Here is a 19,223-nt window from a genome sequence, read left to right as displayed (position 1 = left end):
TTTAGCCCAGATCCTGCGGTGAGTTAGTCTGAAGCGTGGATAAGAACCACTATACATAATTGGTGATTCTTCGTATCACTTTATCACTGGGGATTGCTGGCTAGCCAACACTAGTTAAATCAGGGGCCTCAACTTAATGCAAATAGGTACACACACACACACACACACAACCTAACATTGCTTCCCTGAGCAACAGACTGTGAGTGGAGCCTTTCCCACTACGGAAGGCTAAAAGAAAGGCACTCTGACATTCATAATGAGACTCATTTTGTAACATCAGGGTGAGAAGGAACTCAGCAAACTGAGCTGAGTTTGTATACAGTTGAAGTGTTTAAATCTATATTTCTATTGAATATCCATCAACATCTTTTAGATAATACCAGAGATTTTAGGAATAACTTTTGTCCACCAAATTTTCAACAATTAAAATGTCAATGGACAGACATGGCTACAAAACAAATACCTATTATATATGTTTTCTGGGTTAGAGTAACCCCCAAAGGATCTGTGAGACGTGAACATGACTCACTCTCCCGGCCCTGATAAGAAACCTACACCAGAACGGCGACTGTGAAAACACAGTGTTTAGCATGTTAATGAAAATTTATATACTGGCCAATTTTATTGGTACAATCTGTCTGGAGAACAAAACAGGACAAATTTCCATTATTTGAACATAATTTACATATTATAGCACTCAAGAGGAAAAAATGATTACAAACTACAAGATGGTGAAGACACAATGCTTGTTAAAGCACTTAATAATAGCACTGGAAGTATTTCTTTTGCTGACTCTTCCACTGTCAGCAGAATTTATGCTTGACTTGTTTATTATTTTAATGATTTGAACCATGTATATTATAAACCGGGCCCTGGAAAATCATCTCAATTCTAATTTATTCCTTTCACTAATAAAAATAACTTTCATAACTGAACATAAAATAACAGACAGAAAGAAATTTCAAGTGGTATGTAATTTGACAACCTTTCTCTCAGAATGGATTTGCACACCTATCAATCCAATAGCTATCTGCACTATATTAAAAATCATTTGTTTGTAGTCTTCTTTGATAGACTGTTAAAGCTTTAAATAGGATATTCATCTTCAGTCAGAAAATTTTATGTAAGAAAACTTTTAGTTCTATAATTCTAATTCTACTAAGTCTTTCATGTTGTTAAAGTAATATTCTATGGTTTTAACATTCATAGAAAGAGGTCTTCCTGAAAACAGCTATCTATAACATGTTGCCTGAGATTTTTATTTATAGTCAAACTAGTTTTTTTCTAGATTCTTTATAGCATGATTTTACACAGCTAGCATTTGGTGCCATTATAAATCAAGCAGGAGAGCAATTTTTTAGAACACTTTAAAACATTTTTTTAAAATATGCTTCCTGTAGACTTTTTTTTTTATTGTTGGTTTATTTTTTTTTTCTCAAAAATGAAGAGAGCCACATAAGACAGTAAATGAATTTTATTTTATTTTTATTTTTTTATTTTTTGTATTTTTCTGAAGTGAGAAGCAGAGAGGCAGAGAGACAGACTCTCTCAGGTGCCTGACCATGATCTGGCAAGTCCACTAGGGGGCGATGCTCTGCCCATCTGGGGCATTGCTTCGTTGCAACCGGAGCCATTCTAGTAACTGAGGCAGAGGCCATGGAGCCATCCTCAGTGCCTGGGCCAACTTTGCTGCAATGGAGCCTTGGCTGCAGGAGGGGAAGAAAGAGATAGAGAGAAAAGAGAGGGTGGAGAAGCAGATGGGCTCTTCTCCTGTGTGCCCTGGCTGGGAATGAACCCGGGACTTCTATATTCCTGGCCGATGCTCTACCACTGAGCCAAACAGCCAGGGCAACAGTAAATGAATTAACACTAGTTGCACTAATAGAGCTACACATGAAATTCTACTTGAAAAACTATCAACTCACTTTTTCATCTGTAGTATTTTTCACATAAAATTATGGATCAGTAATACTTTGGTTATACTACAAAATGGTTTATGATGAGCACATTTGACCTCTGCTTACTGCAATTAAACTATAACATTGTGCCCTCAAAATAGCTTCCACAAATATTTGCTTATTTCAACCCATAAACTAGGTTAAAAATGAATTAAAAACACTAAACAATTGTGAGCACTTACCAAAGGCAAAAATTATAAACATTATCTAAGAATTGATATTTTAGCAAATCAAAAGAAAGACCTTTAAGGTAGTTCTGAATTATAGATTAATATTTCCCCCCACCTTGCATTTGTTAAAACAAGAAAAGAAATTCTCAAGTTTTTACAAAGGTCAGTTTTCCACTCCACCCCCGAGATGAAAAAGTTATCAGTGGCACACATCTGGTCTCTGTCCACCTAACACTTTCCCTAAAAGTGAGGAAGAGCTAAAGGGAAGGACAAGTGGCTTTACCATTTGGCAACACACATTCTGTTCTTACATAAGTCAGATCATAGGAAGATCACATCTTTAAACTGTTCTATTTTGACCTAAGGGAAATTTTCCTTTAGTAATCTTCTTTTACGTGTTATACTCTCAGTTTTATCAAGTCATTCTTTACAAATACCTTGGGAAAGCTGCTACTACATTTACAGTGTTTGTCAGAAACAACGCAACCCAGAAACAATACAAGTATAGATAAAATGAAAATATCCTTTCAAAATGAAAGTAAAATAAAAATATTTTAAATTTTATTTTTAAATTATGATACAGCAGAAAAAATGGAATTTGTGGTCATTAAAGACGTTATGAGACTGACAATATAACAAGATGCTTTTTTTGTAGTATTATTAGTTGTAATAATCTTACAATACATATTACATAGAAAAGCAGGTTAAAAATGAGTTTGCATATAACCAACATTGGTAAAGGTAATATATGAAAAGTAACTTAACAAAATGGTATGTGATTTATTTATATTTTTAAATTCTCTATAGAGATAATGTTCTAATTTCTTATTAAGAAAAAAATCAGCCTGATCAGGTGGTGGCACAGGGGATAAAGCATCGGCCTAGGCTGCAGAGGACCCAGGTTTGAAACCCCGAGGTCACTTACTTGAGCGCAGGCTCATCTGGCTTGAGCACGGGTTCCCCAGCTTGAGTGCAGGGTTGCTGGCTTGAGCGTGGGATCATAGACATGACCCCATGGTCACTGGCTTGAGCCCAAAAGTCGCTGGCTTGAAGCCCAAGGTTGCTGGCTTGAGAAAGGGGTCACTGGCTCACCTGGAGGCCCCCAGTCAACGCATATATGAGAAAGTGATCAATGAACAACTAAAGTGTCACAATGAAGAACTGATACTTCTCATCTCTCTCACTTTCTGTCTGTGACTAATCTGCCCCTCTGTCTCCTGTTTCTTTAACACACACACAAAAAAAATCAGTTACATACTCAGCAAGTGAGAAAAGAGATTTGAAAAACTTTTTTTTTGTATTTTTTCAAAGTTAGAAGTGGGGCAGACAGACTCCTGCATGCACCCGACTGGGATCCACCTGGAATGCCCACCAGGGGTAGATGCTCTGCCCCACTGGGGTGTTGCTCTGTTGCCACCGGAGCCATTCTAGCACCTGAGGCAGAGGCCATGGAGCCATCCTCAGCGCCCAGGCCAACTTGCTCCAATGGAGCCTTGGCTGCAGGAGGGGAAGAGAGAGACAGAGAGGAAGGAGAGGGGGAGGGGTGGAGAAGCAGATGGGCGCTTCTCCTGTGTGTCCTGGTCAGGAATCAAATTTGGGACTTCCTCATGCCGGGCCGATGCCCTACCGCTGAGCCAACCGGCCAGGGCTGAAAAACTTTTATCAGAAAGTGTGCATAAACACCTATTAATATTTGTACAAATTAGGCAATATAGCACTTCTATACATTTAAGATATATCACTTTAACATTAGTCTCATACTAAAACTGGAAGTTTGGTAGGGTAGTGGGAAAGAAAGATAGTGTAAGACAGTGTAAGAGGGTCTTTTGCTAAATAAAAGAAAACCCTATAAAAAGAACACAGAGCCAGTAAAACAGTCTTAAACAGTCTTTATCCTGTTCATTTCAGTATCCCAGAGGATAAAATGGAGGTTTTTTGTTGTTTCTGTAAATTGTTTTGATGTGTGTCTGAGGATATGTGTTTGTGTTTTTAAGGGATTAAAACTCAGTATTATGGTTAATCAAAGAAAAACAGTCCATAAAAATGTTCTCAGATTAACAACATTTTCCACATGAGGAGCATACTTGCCTTTGGGTTGTTTGCATCAAATAAACCAGTTGAAAGTCCAATCAACAAGGAATTCTTGTTTTTATTTTTTGGTGGTGAATCAGAGCGAGATCGAAGTGGAAAGGATTCCTCTGGTGAACAGAGAGCTGACTGAATTTGAGAGACGATATTCAAGTGTTTGGAATGAACCACTTTATGGAAAAATGGTTCTGGTTGAATAGACGTATCTCCATCACATTTAGAGTGCTGAGAATCATCTATTTCAGGTTCTGTGGTATAAAGCAAAGATTATGTGGTAAGTTTATGTAGTACTTAAATAAAAGTTCTAAGTTATATTCATAAGGCACAGTCTTTAACAATAATTCTAGCAAAAAAATTCATGTCTATCAGAAAAACAAAATAAAAATATATGCAGCAGTCGTCACTTAATGTTGTCAATAGGTTCTGCAACTTTAATCAAAACAACATACACCAAAACCAATTCTATGGTATGCTAATTGAAATAAACAGTGTTGAGTTCCTTCTACATCTTATCAATGTTACAATAAAGTGACATGGAACAAAATGATGTTATTAGAGGACCTGTTATATGTGATTATACTACCTTGTAAATAATCTTTAACAGAATATAATGCTTCATTTTCAGAAAGCAAGATTTAACGTATATACCTGTATCACATTGGAAGTTCTAAAATGTACACACAAATGTAAGAAAATGTGAAGAAACACTGTTTAGACACCTATATTTACTTTCTTTTTATCCTTGTTCCTATAGGTTAGAAAAAAGTATACTTCTATTTTATTTTTTATTTCTTATATTTTAATTAATACTATTGAAAACAAGAAGACAATCTGTTGAATGTCCTTAGTATACTGGCTTAGTTTTGGGAAGCAATTCTTTTAATTTTGCATATTCAGTCAAATAACAGACCTAATAGTTTCATGCTCACATTGTCAAACAATCCAGGCTTATAAATGCAGGGTACAGTGCTCTATGCCTATTACATTTTTTTAAATGATTGAGGTGACTGATGAGGAATGTTCTCTATTAATATATTGTTCAAATAAAACAGGTTAGTGTTAACAACCTTCCAGAAAGTAATTAGACCAACACAATGATACTTACCAACTTCACTAAGTTGATCCACATTCCTTGAGATTCCATCTTTAAAAATTTCATTTTGCTGAATGGTGATGCTATCTTCAAATCTGCCATGGATAGACACAATAGTTTTAAAAATACCCCACAGTTTAATAGAAATAACACTCTCAACTACAAAATAAAATACAACTAAAGTTCACTAGCATGCTGTGATCCCTCTTCCAAATATTTTTCTTTTATATATATACTTGCTCTCATAAGTACAATGTCTTTTTTATCCTGTTCAAACCTTTGTCAATCTTAATCATTCACAACAATCAGCCTTACCATTTCCTAGAACAGTGATTCCCAAAGTATGCCCCATAGATATAAGCAACACACACAGAAACTTGTTAGAAATACAAATTCTCAGTCCCCACAAAAAACCCATTAATCAGAAACTTTGGGGGATAAGGTTAAGCCATTTATTTTAATAAATCCCAAAGCAATTCTACTGCTTGTTCATGTCTGAGAATCACTACTTTGAGCAATATAAATGTCCCTTAACAGTAGAGAATATAAAGTAATTATGATACAGTAATAATATAAAATATCATGTTTAAAAAATGAAGCAGAAATCTATATGAACTGATATGGAACAATAGTTAAGATATATTATTAAAGTAAGCAAAGCAATTTGCAGGCCAATTTGTATTAAATGGTATTAAGTTAGATTTTGGAAAAAAAAAGGTATGTAGCAAAGTAAAAAGAATAGCATGATATGCACAAACAATGTTTTAACCCTCAAAGGGAGCAAATCAATTGAGGACAAAAGGTAAATAAACTAAATTTTCATTTCAAAATAGATAGAAATTAAATTCAGGTATTATACTTTTAACAAAAATTTAAGGACTAGAAGAATATATTCCAAATGGGACCAGTCATTTATCTCTGGGGATTTGGTTTATAGACAGTTTTTATTTTCTTAATACTTTTAATCCATCTCAAATTTAAGTAGTTTTAAATTTTTTAGTTTTAAGTTTTGAACAATTTTTTATTTTTATTTTTAATCACACAAGTAATACATTTCTCCATTCAAAACATAATATTCCTGGGCACAGAATTATTGTATGCTGCAGAAACTGCACTCCCAGGTGAACCCTCGAAAGAACTGAATACAGGGATTCGAATGAAAATGTTCGTACACAAATGTTCACAAAATTACTATTAACAAGAGCAGAAGGCAGAAACAACCCTGGAAATGACCCACCATCATCTGCTGAGTGGATAAAAAAGTATGCTATATTCTTCATATAATGGAGTATTGTTTGGCCATACAAAAGAAATAAAGTACTTTTACATGCTACAACATAGATGAACTGTGAAAACATGATGCTAAGTAAAAGATACGAAAAGCCACATATTGTATGATTTTCATATGAAATGACCAGAATAGGCAAATCCATGGAGACAGAAAGCACATTAGTGGCTGCCGGGCGCTGAGGGACGGGAAGGTGGGGCATAGCTGTTTACCGGGAGCAGGGTTTCCTTTCGGGGTGATGAAGATATTCTGGAACCACCCAGAAATAATAGCTGCGAATGTACTACATGCTACTGAATTGTACATTTTAAAATAGTTAAAATGATAAACTTATGTTATCTAAATTTACCTTAAAAAAAAAAGGACTGTTTCTTTTAGGATACACCTAACCACTCAAATCCCAGTTTCCTTTGCTATTATCAGTTTGATGGACATCTGATCATACTTTTCCTTTAAATCACATACATATATATGTCCTTGAGTACTTATATAATAATATTTACATAGAATTATCAGTGTTATTCTAATAAATAGAATTGCTTTTTTATTCAATATAATTTTATTAGTCACTCAATATTTTGACATATTTTTATATAAACAGAGACCCTAAACACTGTTTTTTAACCACTGTCCTGTAGATGGGCCCACCAGAAATTTTGTGCCAGTTTGCAAAAGAGCCAACCACCCTGATGTGTAAGAAGATTATAGACCCAATGATCTTAGCTGAATTTTCTTATGCTCAGGGCGATTTCTGCCTTAGCTGTCTCCAAAATAATTCTCTTAGTCTCACCAGTCCCTAAGTGTAAAAATGTTGAAACCCACTGCAAACCAAGATACTATTTCTTACCTAGCAGACTGACAAAAAACTCTGATAACAAAATTTTTGTAAGGTTATGGGGAAAATAAGATGTTTTATACATCCTTTCTTAGAGCATAAATTAGTACAAAGCCTGGGGAGAACAGTAATTGAATTACAAAGGAAATTTATCAAAATGCAATTGACCCAGCAATTATACAGCTATGTCTCTTTTCTATAGACATACTTATAGTTATGCAAAATGACCATAATAAAAGGCTATTACAGCATCATTTGTAATACGATTTCATATAGAAGACAATGAGTTGTGGTATATTGAGATAATGAAATAATAAGTAGCCATAAAATAAAATAGAGGAAGCATTGTATATATTAATATGAAAAATATTCCCAGATTACTAAAAATAAAAAAGGTGGAAAATACTATGTACATTATACTAACAACGTCACTTAAAAGGGAGGTGAAGTGCTTACGTACATATTAAAAATATCTGGAAGGAGGAGAGAGTGAGAATTTCCTGGATGGCGGTAGAGGTAGGAAGGAGACTTTTTATTTTGTCTTTATATACTTGTTGATCTCTGAACCATACGAGGGTAACAGAATGACATAAATGTAATACCCCCAAATTAAGTTATTTTTATAAAGTATTATAATAATAGGATATAGTGTAATATTAAATTACTATGGTATTTCTTAAAAGGAAATGACAAAAGGTAACCCAGGTTTTGATATGTAAAAAAGAGTTAACATACTCAGTCTCCTTTGTTTCTTTAATCTCACTAATCCATACATCAATAATAGTGCAAGGCAAGCCACCATCTTTGCTTGCTTCCTTTGGCTCTTGTAGAACTTCTGTTTCCAAATCACCTGGTTCTGAAAAGCAAAAACATTATAAAAATGTCTGAAAGCAAAATAAGATTAGAGAAAATAGAATAAATTTCTATAAATTATCATCTTAGGCTAATATATTAATTATAACAGAAAAAAGTAAATGTTTTATCTACAGATTATTCATCTTATTGTGTTAACTCTCTAGTTCAGCTGTTTTTGACATGATAGAATTTTGCTTTTGCATTTTTCACTGCAATAAAAATCTGAAAAGAAATATTGTACACTGTATTTTCATTAGTATATAAAATTTTCTTTCTTGAAACTTCAGTAATATACAAGCTTTTAAAGAAGTATTAATATTAATAGTTTAAAATAACAATACCTGTGGTTAGAAACAAGGAAGAAAAACAGACTGCAATATCATGGATTGGTGAGTGACAAGAAAGTTTAATCAGCAAAATCTATCTTTCAACAACCAAAAAAGAAAAAAAAATTCCTATTACCTACACTTTTACAATGATATTGAGAACATTACTGAAGTGCACTAAATCTAATTTCCTAGACCTTCAAATAATTAATAACCAGGGTACTATGTCTGTTTTCTGGCAGTGGCTAATTTTCTTCTTGGTTGGTATTTTCTGCAAATAAACAACTTCTCTTTTTCCTCTCCAATTCAGGTATCAGTACTATCTTGTTTAAGCCACCATCATCTCCCTTTTTTTTACCAGAAATACAGGTACTCTTTATTTCTGGATTTTAAAAGTTTCTGATTAGCTATTATATGTAGGAAGATAACTGATTTTGTATCAATCCTTTAAAGTTTTTATCTTTTATTCAAAGGATTTTGGGGACACTCATATACAAGTAAGCACTTGGGGGGAACCTTTTTTATTTACTTTTTATGAACAATTGTTGTCTAGCACTTTTTAATTTTTAATGAACAACTGGTCTCTAGAATTGTTCCAGAATGAAATATGACTTATTCTTCAAACTATATCTGTGACTATTTTGCCTGCAAAGTCTAAAATATTTACCATATGGCTCTTTCTAGAAAAAGTTTGCTGACTCTTGTACAAGGCAGTACAGCCTCTATTCCATGCCTAACATTATTTTCTTTTTTTTAAAAAAAAAGGCTTAAGATACCTACCAACTATAATGCTAATGAATAAGGCAATTTAAGTTATTGTGGTGAATTAAAGATGGTCATACATATATCAAGTCTCTGAAATTTGTCTCATCTAGAGGGGGCCTCTTGTTTCCCCTTCCCTTAAATTTTGTGTGGCATTATTGCCGTGACCAACTGAGTACAGTTGAAAGCTTGCTATGCCAGTTCTAGATCTAGCCTTGAAGAGGACTGGCACTGTCCACCTTGGAATCTGGAAGCCAAAGCCACCATGAAAGAAGTTTATTCAGGAGAAACCACATGGCAAGGACCTTGAGACTAAAATGAAGAAAAGGAACCCAGATGAGCAGGCCCAGCAGAGCCCAACCTAAACAGGGAGTGACATCATTTTGCACCCTCCAGATAGGCCCAGCTGACAGGAATACCACCAAGTAACACCAGTGATGCCATGTGGAGAAGAACCTCCCCAATCCCCAACTCACAGGACTGTGACATAAAATATAATAGTCACTTTAAGCCACTAAGTTTTGAGAGTAATTTGTTTTGCAGGAACAGATAACTGAAACAACTTCCTGTCTGAAAATGGGGCGCTGATGTAAGAAAAGCCTGAAACATGAGCACCAGCTTTGGGACTGAGCAACAGGAGGAAGTTGAAAGAGCTAAAAAAAGACTGATGGTGGCCCTGGCCGGTTGGCTCGGCGGTGGAGCGTCGGCCTGGCATGCGGGGGACCCAGGTTCGGTTCCCAGCCAGGGCGCATAGGAGAGGCGCCCGTTTGCTTCTCCGCCCCCTCCCCTCCTTCCTCTCTGTCTCTCTCTTCCCCTCCCGCAGCCGAGGCTCCATTGGAGCGGGGATGGCCCGGGCGCTGGGGATGGCTCCTTGGCCTCTGCCCCGGGCGCTGGAGTGGCTCTGGTCTCTGGTCGCGGCACCCTGGAGGGGCGGAGCATCGCCCCCTGGTGGGCGTGCCGGGTGGATCCCGGTCAGGCACATGCGGGAGTCTGGCTATCTCTCCCCGTTTCCAGCTTCAGAGAAGAAATACAAAAAAAAAAAAAAAAAAAAAAAAAAAGACTGATGGTGAGAGACCAGTGAAAGAAAGGTATTGGAGGCAGGAGAAAAAGGGATTCTTGTTATAAAGAGCAGAAAATTTGGTACCTGTGAAAACCAGGACAATAGAAAATATACTTAATAGACTGAACGGTCTAGCTAAGGAGTTATCTAAGCAGAATGTTAAAAGACCAGATAGCTTTTCTAGTAGTCTCTGATAAGGTACAAGAGAGAAACTGATTGAAGAAAGAACTGTTTAGTTTCTGAGGAGAATTTTTCAGAGAAAACCCAAGATAATCCCTTCTAGGCAACCAAAGTTCCTCAAGGAAAGACAAGGTCTCAAGGCAGGCAGGAAACTTAGGGTGGTAAAATCTGATCTCAGGGGCCAGAGGACCTGTTTTGCAGAGAAATATTTATTTTATTTTATTATTATTTTATTTTTTTTACAGAGACAGAGAGGGAGAGTCAGAGAGAGGGATAGATAGGGACAGACAGACAGGAACAGAGAGAGATGAGAAGCATCAATCATCAGTTTTTCATTGCGACACCTTGGTTGTTCATTGATTGCTTTCTCATGTGTGCCTTGACTGGGGGGCTACAGCAGACCAAGTAACCCCTTGCTTGAGCCAGTGACCTTGGGTCCAAGCTGGTGAGCTTTGCTCAACCCAGATGAGCCCGTGCTCAAGCTGGTGACCTCGGGGTCTCGAACCTGGGTCCTCCACATCCCAGTTTGACGCTCTATCCAGTGTGCCACCACCGCAGAGAAATATTTAAAGGCATGTATTACAGTCTCTCTCTACAGGGCAAAAGGATTTCTGTAAATCTCAAGTGAACTGTCTCACAGATCCTCCTTAACGTAGAAAAGGGCCAGTCTCCAAAATGAATAAACAAACAAACAGAATGATTTTGTCAAATGTAGTGAAAATCATTTGCATTCATACAAACCTCCCAAATTTATTAAAATTCTACTTGTAGAAGCAGGATCAGAGAAAAGAAACAGCTCGAAAGAGAAGAGCCCTTGAGGACGACTTCTGGAGCAAGGGAGGCAGGCCGACAATGCTATTCCGGGCTGGACTTCAGAGCTTCTGTGGACCCGTGATTGCTATGTACTTCCCATTTTTCTTGTTTTTGGAAAAGAGTTTTTATTCCTGTTTCACCATTATATGGTAAGTGTATGAAAGGCAACTAACTTTTTTTTAAATTGCTGGACAGTACCTATACTCAGAGAACTATACCCAAGAAATTCATCTGTACATAGACCTGACATTAACAACATATTTATTTATTTATTTACTTATTTATTTTCGAGAGAGAGAGAGAGAGAGAGAGAGCCCACACCAGCGATAGGTACAGCAAGAAGGCAGAGAGATGAGAAGCATCAATTCTTCATTGTGGATCCTTAGTTGTTTATTGACCGCTTTCTCGATTTCTCAATTGTGCCTTAACCAGGGGGCTACAGCAGAGATAGAGTGGAGAGAGTGACCTCTTGCTCAAGCCAGCAACCTTGGGCTTCTAGCCAGCAGCCTCTGGGCTCGAGCCAGCAACCATGGGGTCATATCTATGATCTCACACTCAAGAAAGCAACCCTGTGCTCAGCTGTTGAGCCTGTGCTCAAGTTGGATGAGTGCGTGCTCAAGCCGGCGACCTTGGGGTTTTGAATCGGGTCCTCACGTCCCAGTCTGATGCTTTATCCACTGCATCACCACCTGGTCAGGCTAATAATATCTTTAGACTGAGCAAATGTCATAAGAGGATGAGGCCTTGAGAAGGTATAAATGTCTTTTGCATGTAGGGGAATGTAAATAATTTTTGGCCAATCTATGACAGATTACAGAATGCTTCAAATTCTTTAACACTTCTACCTTTGAGAGGTGGGGTATGTTTTGATTCCTTGTGAATCCAGGTTGCCCTGTGACTGCTTCAAACAACCAGTGAAATATGACAAAGATGATACTATGCCAGTTTTGAGACTAGCTTTTAAGTGTACAAGTAGCTTTTCCTGAAGTATCTGTGAGCCCTGAACCACCATATAAGTCAGACTATCCTGCTGGAAAGAGTGCATAGAAAGGTCTAGAAGGCACAAGAAAGAGAGGGACCTTATCCCAGCCTTCCAGTAACTTATACCAATTTGGAACCATCAGATCATCCTGGTTGAGAGCTGAATGAACCCCCACCCAAGCTATATCAGAGATAAAAGGACATAGATTTTTAAAAAAATCATAGCCCTTGCCAGATAGCTCAGTTGGTTAGAGCATCATCCCAAAGCACAGAGATAGCTGGTTCGATCCCCAGTCAGGCCATATACAGGAACAGATTGATGTTCCTGTCTTTCTCTCTCTCCTCATTCCTCTCTTGCTAACATTAATAAAAAAAATTTAAATCACATTAGCCAAGCTTTGACTCAATTGTTGACACACAAAATCATGAGATATAACAAAATGATTGCTGACACAAAGTTTTGGGATGATTTGTTGAGTGGCAATAAAAAAGCCAGACCAGTTATTAAAAGTATAAAAATAGTAAACCTAATTTAAGATGATCACCCAAACATATACATATATTTTGATGGTTTGTTTATGAAGAAGAAATCAAAATATTATTCAATTAAATATAGCTCGTCCCCCCCCCCCCCCCGCTTTTTTTTTTGTATTTTTCTGAAGCTGGAAACGGGGAGGCAGTCAGACAGACTCCCGCATGTGCCCGACTGGGATCCACCCGGCACGCCCACCAGGGGGCGATGCTCTGCCCATCCGGTGCGTCGCTCTGTTGCGATCAGAGCCACTCTAGCGCCTGGGGCAGAGGCCAAGGAACCATCCCTAGCGCCGGGGCCATCTTTGCTCCAATGGAGCTTTGGCTGCGGGAGGGGAAGAGAGAGACAGAGAGGAAGGAGAGGGGGAGGGGTGGACAAGCAGATGGGCACCTCTCCTGTGTGCCCTGGCTGGGAATCGAACCCCGGTTTCCGCACACCAGGCCAACGCTCTACCACTGAGCCAACGGCCAGGGCCTAAATATAGCTCGTTTTGACCTGTTAAAACATACCATCCAAATTTCCTACTGGTTTCAATGGCACATGTGGAGATATCTTGCTAGACTTTGGATTGCTTGTCTCAACAGGAGAATCAACAGTAGCTGATGGGTTCATTTCAAGTGAAATACACTTAACTTGTTCTTCTCCAGTAATTAAGGGTTTATATTTGTCTTCTTCAGGAGAAATCTCTGAAACAATAAAAATGAAAAATCATGCTACATTTTCAAAGTGACTTGAATTTTCCCTGTAACAGCATTTAAAGCAAAGTTGAAAAATTGCATTCTTGGAACAGGTAATTACCAGTTAACTATGTTATGTATTAGAAATAACTAATTAAGATACATGATAGCCAAATTTTATTTTAATAGTACATAATGATTTCTAGGGTGGTTAATATACAGTTTACTTTCTTTTTCCCATTTGGTAAAACTAACATGTATGTTAGAATGGTATTTCTGAGATTATTAACTAACTGTTTTTATTTCTTTCTGGTAATGGTAGTTATTTCTAATTACTCAGAAACTACATATTTTTGGTTGATGCCAGGAGAGAGGGATTTACCTTAGAACAACTCATTGCAGTTATCTAGAAAATCCCCAATCTCTCCCATTCATGCCTTGAAGATGCTACTTTGTAACTCACTGTCAGATCTTCCAACACTAATTCCATCTAATGGATTTAGTTGATTTCTATATCTACATCAATAATTCTTCCAATATCCAAGCTTCTCAGTTCCTCTCCAATGATTCACCACACCTCAGCCACTCCAATGTCATATCTTTGTGACTTTATAGTTAGCCAGTTCCTCAAAATGTGCAATGTTAAATATTCTACCTTCTAATTTCTAACATTCTATTTCTTTCTCTACTACCCCAATGCTTAAAAATGTTACTCTACCAACACCTTTTATGTACTGTTCCTCCCATGTTTTCTCTCCCCATCACCTTAATTAAAATTCACCTAAAATCTATCATTAAAATCATTCTCTTGCATATATCCTCAACTCACTGTGCTCCCACAGAAAAATCCCAACCCTGCATAAATTCAGTGTTCTGCCTATTATGTCTATATACACATGGCTGAAGCGGCTGGAGAAAAACAGAGAACCTTGCTTATTGGTCTCGAGTTCAATTCACTGGGCCCTTTGTGTTGCCTGATGTCATAGTAAAACCTGCTGCTAGTTCTGTTAACTTCCTTAGGAAAGAAAGTCACATATAAGTATTTGTGAGTTTTCTACCTCTTACTTCCTCCCAGTCAACAGAGAACAAAATTAGAGTGCTGCTCATGTTCTGAAATATCTTCCCTTCACCCAGCCCATCAACAAATTGATTGTGGTAGAGGTCATGTCTGCGTTTTTGCTCATTCAGCCTTACTCTTCTGCTATAAATCATGTCTACTGAAATCAGGAACAAGAATGCCATATAGCATCACTATTAAAGATTGCTTTGCAGGATCTCACAAATGCAGCAAGAAAAAAAGTAATCTAAATAAATATCGGGGAAAATATAATTCCTTATTATTGATAATAAAACCTGCACACATGGAAGATGTACAGGTTGTATAATGTTTTAATAAAATATTAAAAAATATTTTTGAAATTTGCTAAAAGAGTAAATTTTCATTGTTCTCACCAAACATACACAATATAGTAACTATGAGAGGTGATGAATATGTTAATTGGCTTGATTGTGATAATCATTGTACAGGGTATATTTACATAAAACACCATGTTGTACATCCTAAAAATATACAATTTTTAATTTTTCAGTCATAATAAAGCTGGAAAGTGAAACAAAGACCTTATCAGACAAATAAAAGCTGAGAGAACTCATGAAGAGCAGATTTTCACTACGTAAAATACTAAAGAAAGTTCTTTAGATTAAAGGAAAAATATATCAAATGGAAGTATGTAACTTCAGGAAGTGTTGGATAAAAAGCATTGTAAAGAATGAAATGTGAGTAAACGTAAACAAATATTGACTGCTCAGCAATAATAATAATGCCTTATGAGCTACAGAAGGTACATGAAAATAAAAGACATAATAACAATAGTATAAAGGGATGGAAAGAAATGGAGTGATACTGTTAAAAAGACCATGCATGACTTGATAAGGAATATAAATACTAAATTAAAGTAGATTTAAATAAGCCTTAAGATAGATTAAATATAAGTATACAAATTATAATCGATAGGACCAGAACAAAAGGGTAAATGAAAAGTGTGTAACTAAAAACAAATAAAAGAGCCTGATCAGGTGGTGGAGCAGTGGATAGAGCACTGGCCTGGGACACTGAGAACCCAGAATGGAAACCCCGAGGTCGCTGGCTTGAGCACAGGCTCACCAGCTTGAGTATGGGGCTGTTAGCTTGAGTGTGGGGTCACAGACATGACCCCATGGTCACTGGCTTGAGCCCAAGATTGCTGGCTTGAGCAAGGGGTCACTTGCTCTGCTATAGCTCCCCAGTCAAGGCACATATGAGAAAGCAATCAATGAACAACTAAGGTGCTGCAATGAAGAACTGATGCTTCTCATCTCTCTCCTTTCCTGTCTGTCCTTATTTGTCTTTCTCTCTGTCTTTCTCTCTTTCGCTAAAAAAAGAGAAAAAAAATGAAACCCTTGATTAATCCAAAAGGAAGAATGAAAAAAATAAAATTAATTATAAAAAAAGAACATATGGGACAAAATAAAAAACATAGCAAGATTGTACATAGATTAAAAATCAAACCATGTCATAATTATATTATACATAAATAAATTAAACAGTCAGCTTAAAAAACACAGATTGTTGGGCTGGCTTTGAGATGAGAGAACATTTAAACATAAGGAGTCAGAGAAACTAAAAGAAAGAAACTGAAAGAAAAAGATACAGAGAAAAATATATCAAGCAAACATTAACCAAAAGAATGTTTGCTGGTATGGCTACATGAGATAAAGTAGACTTTAAAGGAAGTCATGCTACTAAAGAGAAAAAAAGACATGTGATAAGAGGTCAATGCAGCAATCTAAACAATCAATGCAATAATATAAATTCCTATGCACTAAATAAGTTAGCATTCAAATATAAATTATAAATAGCAAAAAATTGATAGAATGAATAGAAGAAAATGACAAATCCACAAAAAAGTGGAGATTTTAACATTCTTCTCTCAGTAGTTAATAAAACAGGCAGACAATATCAGTAAAATTAGAAAAGATTTAACATCATGATTAAACAACTCAACATAGAATATACATATACACAACTATACCCAATAACTGCTAAATATATTGATACATTATTTTCAAGTGAATAGGAAACATTACCAAACAGACCATAAATTGGGTGATAAAGCAAATCTCAAAATTTCAATGGACTGAAATCGCGCAGTATGATGTTCTGTGACCACAAAACAATTAGAAAGTGATAACAGAAACTTAACTAGGAAAACTCCAAAATGTTAGAAAATTAAATGCAAAATACTTGCAAATAATCCAAAGATCTTATGGGAATTACAACATAAACTGAAGGCATACTTTAAATCTTCCCACAGAGAAAATACTAAATCCAGATGGCTTCATGAATGAATTCTTCCAAATACTCAAGAAAAAATAATACTAATCTTTCACAAAGTTTGGAAGAATATAGGAATAAAAAGGAGTATTTTCCAATTTGTTTTTATAAAGTCAGCAAAACCTTGATACCAAAATACCATAAGCACCTTACAAAAAAGGGAAAATTATAGACAAACACAGATCATAAATTACTTTCTCATAACAGTGATGGATATAGGAGGTATATGTTTAGAAAGGAAGAAGTCAAATGTAAAAAAAAATTCATAGCTACATCATCCATGGATCAAATATTAAAGGACTAAATAGAGAAATTCTGGTAAGATAGCAGATAGCAAAGAACATACCTTTTTTTTTTTTTTTAAGTGTCCTTGAATCCCTCTACAAAACAGACAAATCAGGATAACAAAAGCAAATAACTATAATATTTAAACCCAATCTAGGTGACAAGGTCTCCTTGTGACCAAGCAGGGGACCTTGCCCTTCAGGTCTGCCTAGGGCTAGCTAGCAATATGTAGGTTCTTGACTTCATGCTGGAAAAATTTCCCAAGTCCAGGTGATAGGGTGAGTAAGTTCAATACAGCTGGGAAGTGAACAAGGAAGGGCCTAGAGGAGAGGAAGCACAGGAGAGGAGAGAGGGGGCCGCTCAGGCTCACTGGGAAGGACAGAGAAAAGGGGCCTTGGAGACGGGCTCAGGGGTTGTTCCAGGATGGGCTGCCCCAGCCCGCTGCTCCCCTGCTTACAAGTCTAGTGAGAACACTTGGAGTTTAGGAGAGACACACCTGAGGAGGAAGAGGAGAGGAAGGGAAAAGGAAAGGTGAGGGAGGGCTCAGGGGGAAAAGGCTCCCTGCGTCTTCAGTCTTAAGGCCTTTTAAGGGTGGAGATCTTAGGGGAGGTCCCAGGAGAGGATTGCAATAGCACATTCATCAGCTCTCCAAATTTCTCCTTTTAGGATTGTGGTCTCCATTAATTAGCACCAGGGCAGGGGTCATTAGTCAGTACAGGGGGTCCTAAGGTCAGCTGTGGATTGCCTGTCTGGTTTGGCTGCTTTTCTGGGCCTGGAGCAGAAACACAACTGAGGTCTCGATGTTATCCCTAGGGATTAATGCTTAAGCGCTATTCTCTGGCCTCCTTGTTCACTCCCCTGCTAAGGGGATCGAACCTGCGTGACTAGCAACAGGTCAGGAGATGAAAAGTCAGGGGCGGGTCTGAACCACATGACCGAGATATGAAATCAGGGGGCCTAAAGAGCATAAACAGCAATATGCTAGTGGAGGGAAGGGTACCCTGGGGGCAAGATCCTTGTCTTCCCAGTTTTGCTTGCTTGCTGCTAGTACCTGGATCTTTCCACCCTGGTGACCTTCTGTGCCTAGCGTGCAGTCCTTGCTGTGCTCATGTCTGTCTAACTGCCTACCACAGTGGCTGGCAAACCCATCAGTCAACAGAGCCAAATATCAACAGTACAACGATTGAAATTTCTTTTGAGAGCCAAATTTTTTAAACTTAAACTATATAGGCAGGTACATTCCTTATCGAAGTAGCACCCACACATGTTGTTTTGTGGAAGAGCCACACTCAAGGGGCCAAAGAACCGCATGTGGCTTGTGAGCCGCAGTTTGCCGACCAGGGGCCTACCACATCCTCGCAAAACCAGAAACACATGTGAAAGTGGGAAAATCACCGACAACCTCCAGACTCCGGTCGTAACAGCATATGTGCAAAACAAAGCAGAGAGGAACAACCGGGCACCCGACAGGCCACGGATCAGGAGAACCCCAAACTAGCAGCAGTTATGCACAAGCAAACGGGATGCGTCAATTTAGGAAGAGCAGCCGAAATAGGAATGTTTTTACACATTCCAATTTGCAAGTAAATGGAAAGGATGAACGGTAAAATCAGTAAAATCAGTAACGGTTGTGGTACTCCTGGACCTAAGAATTCTCAGAACTAGCCAATTTCAGTTCCCTTCTAGAACAAAGGATCAGACTGAGAAGAAACTGCTGTAAAGGGAATTCATACTGATCTGTGCAGGGATAAGAGAAACAAAGAAAGAGACGAGTGAGGGGAAAGAACAGAGCCCAAGAGCTCAGAAACTACAAGCCCATAATTTTTAAACACTTCATAAATATAACGGGAGAGGAAGCTCTAAGCTATAAAGTTAGAAAATCTATTTTGACTCAATCTTCTTTCCTAAAAGTTGAGCAAATCCAATTTCACATGCAAATAAATGACA

The 19,223-nt window shown here is 37.4% G+C and overlaps 1 protein-coding gene across 7 annotated transcripts in view; it reads right to left on the bottom strand.

Annotated features, from left to right (window-relative positions):
• The window catches only part of NEK1 (NIMA related kinase 1), a 162,938-nt gene that overhangs the window by 14,042 nt on the left and 129,673 nt on the right, over nt 1-19,223 (bottom strand). For all 7 annotated transcript variants that reach the window (XM_066279324.1, XM_066279363.1, XM_066279381.1 and 4 more), the window contains 4 exons: nt 13,451-13,627; nt 8,168-8,288; nt 5,322-5,404; nt 4,217-4,464 (listed from right to left, as the gene is read on the bottom strand). In XM_066279324.1, coding sequence (XP_066135421.1) covers nt 4,217-4,464; nt 5,322-5,404; nt 8,168-8,288; nt 13,451-13,627 — 629 coding nt within the window. The remainder of the gene's footprint in view (nt 1-4,216; nt 4,465-5,321; nt 5,405-8,167; nt 8,289-13,450; nt 13,628-19,223) is intronic.

The sequence above is a fragment of the Saccopteryx bilineata genome, chromosome 1 (assembly GCF_036850765.1).
Source record: "Saccopteryx bilineata isolate mSacBil1 chromosome 1, mSacBil1_pri_phased_curated, whole genome shotgun sequence".
NCBI classification, from domain to species: Eukaryota; Metazoa; Chordata; class Mammalia; order Chiroptera; family Emballonuridae; genus Saccopteryx; species Saccopteryx bilineata.
Note: the sequence above shows the minus strand (reverse complement) of the source record. Positions and strands in the feature narration are given on the sequence as shown.